Here is a 2,500-nt window from a genome sequence, read left to right as displayed (position 1 = left end):
TAAATATAAAATACTTAAAAAAAACAATAAATATTATTATTATTATTATTAAATATTAGTTATTATTACAAAATAAAAATATAGAAATTTCTAAATAATAATACTTTTTACTTTTTTTTTTTTAATCCCTTATATTGTAAAGTGGTAAATCCAGCCGCCGAACGCAGGACCTCGTGGCGCAACGGTAGCGCGTCTGACTCCAGATCAGAAGGTTGCGTGTTCAAATCACGTCGGGGTCAAAGCTTTCATCTTTGCATTCGAGTTTTATACGGTTGGCAAATTATAGCACACATTATAAATTCAGAAATTCAGTCATAGGTTAGTAGTACATAATGATCGTGCTTATTAAAAAGTAATTATTCATGAGAATTACAGGATTCTAAAAACTGATATGTTGATCTTCGACAGAGCAAGAATATCTAACTACAAAGAAGTCAATATTACTTTATTACTAATAAAAAATCTTTATGATATGCGACCCTGGTCCACAAAACCGTTTTTAATAGGTCGCATTGTCTGAAATTAAGAAAAGACTAAACATCACACGGGAAAAACAATACATTAATAATAATAATAATAATAATATAATAATAATAATAATAATAATAATAATAATAATAATAATAAATAAAAATAATAAAATATGACAATCCTGTATTTTCAAGAAAAATCTGAAATATTTTTTACTATTTAAAATAACTGTTTTCTATTTGAATATATATATTTAAATGTAATTTATTCCTGTGATTAAAGCTACATTTTCAGCATCGTTACTCCAGTCTTTAGTGTCACATTATCCTTCAGAAATCATTCTGATATGCTGTTTTGCTGCTCAAGAAACATTTGTAAGCAGAAGAGACTTCAATAATTCAAACAGTTAATCAAAGCTGCGTTTTTTAATCTCTTATATTGTTAACCAGTAAATCCAGCCGCTGATCGCAGGACCTCGTGGCGCAACGGTAGCGCGTCTGACTCCAGATCAGAAGGTTGCGTGTTCAAATCACGTCGGGGTCAAAGCTTTCATCTTTGCATTCCAGTCTTATGAATTTATCAAATTAATAGCACACATATTCCGACAAAGACTACGAATTTCAGTCATATGTTAGTACATAATGACCGTGCTTATTAAAAAGTAATTATTCAATGAGAATTACTGGATTCTAAAACTGATATGTTGATCTTCGACAGAGCAAGAATATCTAACTACAAAGAAGTCGATATAACTTCATTACTAATAAAAAAGCAGTTTTTTGTAGGTCGCATTTGTCTGAAAATAAGAAAAGACTAAACATGCACACGGTAAAAAAAAACAAAAACAAAATATTAATAATAATAAAGAAATAATAAATATAGTAAAATTCTAAAAAACGTGTACATTTTTATATTTATAACAAACATTATGTACTGTGGAAAAGTCAGTCATAGCCTCGGGTTATTTTAAATATATACACTACCAGTCAAAAGTTATTGAACATTTTTTTTAATGTTTTTTTTTAAAGAAGTCTCTTCTTCTTACTAATCCTGCATTTTCAGGAAAAATCTGAAATATTTTTACCATTTCAAATAACTGTTTTCTATTTGAATATATTTTCATATTTATTTTTTTCCTGTGATCAAACTACATTTTCAGCAACATTACTTCACTCTTTAGTGTCACATTATCCTTCAGAAATCATTGTAATATGCTGATATGCTGCTCAAGAAACATGTCTTATTATCAATAATTAAAACAGTTTATAATTAAAGCTGCATTTTTTTAAAAATCTCTTATATTTTTAAAGAGTAAATCCAGCTGTCGAACGCAGGACCTCGTGGCGCAACGGTAGCGCGTCTGACTCCAGATCAGAAGGTTTGCGTGTTCAAATCACGTCGGGGTCAAAGCTTTCATCTTTGCATTCGAGACTTATACAGTTGCCAAATTAATAGAAAACATTATATTCCGATTTAAGACTACGAATTTCAGAAATTTCAGAAAAGACTAAACATGCACACGGTAAAAACAATAGAAAATAATAATAATAATATAATAATAATAATAATAAAATATGACTTTAGGGAACAAAAATTTCTTAGATATGTGTACATTCTTATATTTATAACAAACATTATGTACTGTGGAAACGTCAGTCATGGCCTCTGGTTACTTTAAATACCAAGCCTGCATTTTCAAGAAAAATCTAAAATATTTTTACCATTTAAAATAACTGTTGTCTATTTTAAAAGTAATTTATTCCTGTGATTCCTGTGTAACTCCAGCCGCTGAGCGCAGGACCTCGTGGCGCAACGGTAGCGCGTCTGACTCCAGATCAGAAGGTTGCGTGTTCAAATCACGTCGGGGTCAAAGCTTTCATCTTTGCATTCCAGTCTTATGAATTTATCAAATTAATAGCACACATTATATTTCGAGTAAAATTAGGAAATTCAGCCACATGTAAGTAGTACGTGCAACAAAAAAAAAAAATTCAATAAGAATTACAGGATTCTAAAACAGAATCGTAGC

General features: G+C 29.8%; 1 protein-coding gene and 4 non-coding genes across 5 annotated transcripts in view; all 5 read left to right on the top strand.

Moving 5' to 3' along the window:
- Nucleotides 1-2,500, top strand: part of LOC141300325 (SH3 and multiple ankyrin repeat domains protein 1-like) — a 43,038-nt gene that overhangs the window by 3,862 nt on the left and 36,676 nt on the right. Inside the window, exon 3 of the mRNA XM_073830628.1 lies at nt 1,782-1,822. Coding sequence (XP_073686729.1) covers nt 1,782-1,822 — 41 coding nt within the window. The remainder of the gene's footprint in view (nt 1-1,781; nt 1,823-2,500) is intronic.
- On the top strand, nt 168-239 carry trnaw-cca (transfer RNA tryptophan (anticodon CCA)). The gene has a single exon. It is a non-coding gene; the product is annotated as a tRNA-Trp (tRNA).
- On the top strand, nt 943-1,014 carry trnaw-cca (transfer RNA tryptophan (anticodon CCA)). Its single transcript has one exon. It is a non-coding gene; the product is annotated as a tRNA-Trp (tRNA).
- trnaw-cca (transfer RNA tryptophan (anticodon CCA)) lies at nt 1,806-1,878 on the top strand. Its single transcript has one exon. It is a non-coding gene; the product is annotated as a tRNA-Trp (tRNA).
- trnaw-cca (transfer RNA tryptophan (anticodon CCA)) lies at nt 2,270-2,341 on the top strand. Its single transcript has one exon. It is a non-coding gene; the product is annotated as a tRNA-Trp (tRNA).

The sequence above is a fragment of the Garra rufa genome, chromosome 24 (genome assembly GCF_049309525.1).
Source record: "Garra rufa chromosome 24, GarRuf1.0, whole genome shotgun sequence".
Taxonomy (NCBI): Eukaryota; Metazoa; Chordata; class Actinopteri; order Cypriniformes; family Cyprinidae; genus Garra; species Garra rufa.
Note: the sequence above shows the minus strand (reverse complement) of the source record. Positions and strands in the feature narration are given on the sequence as shown.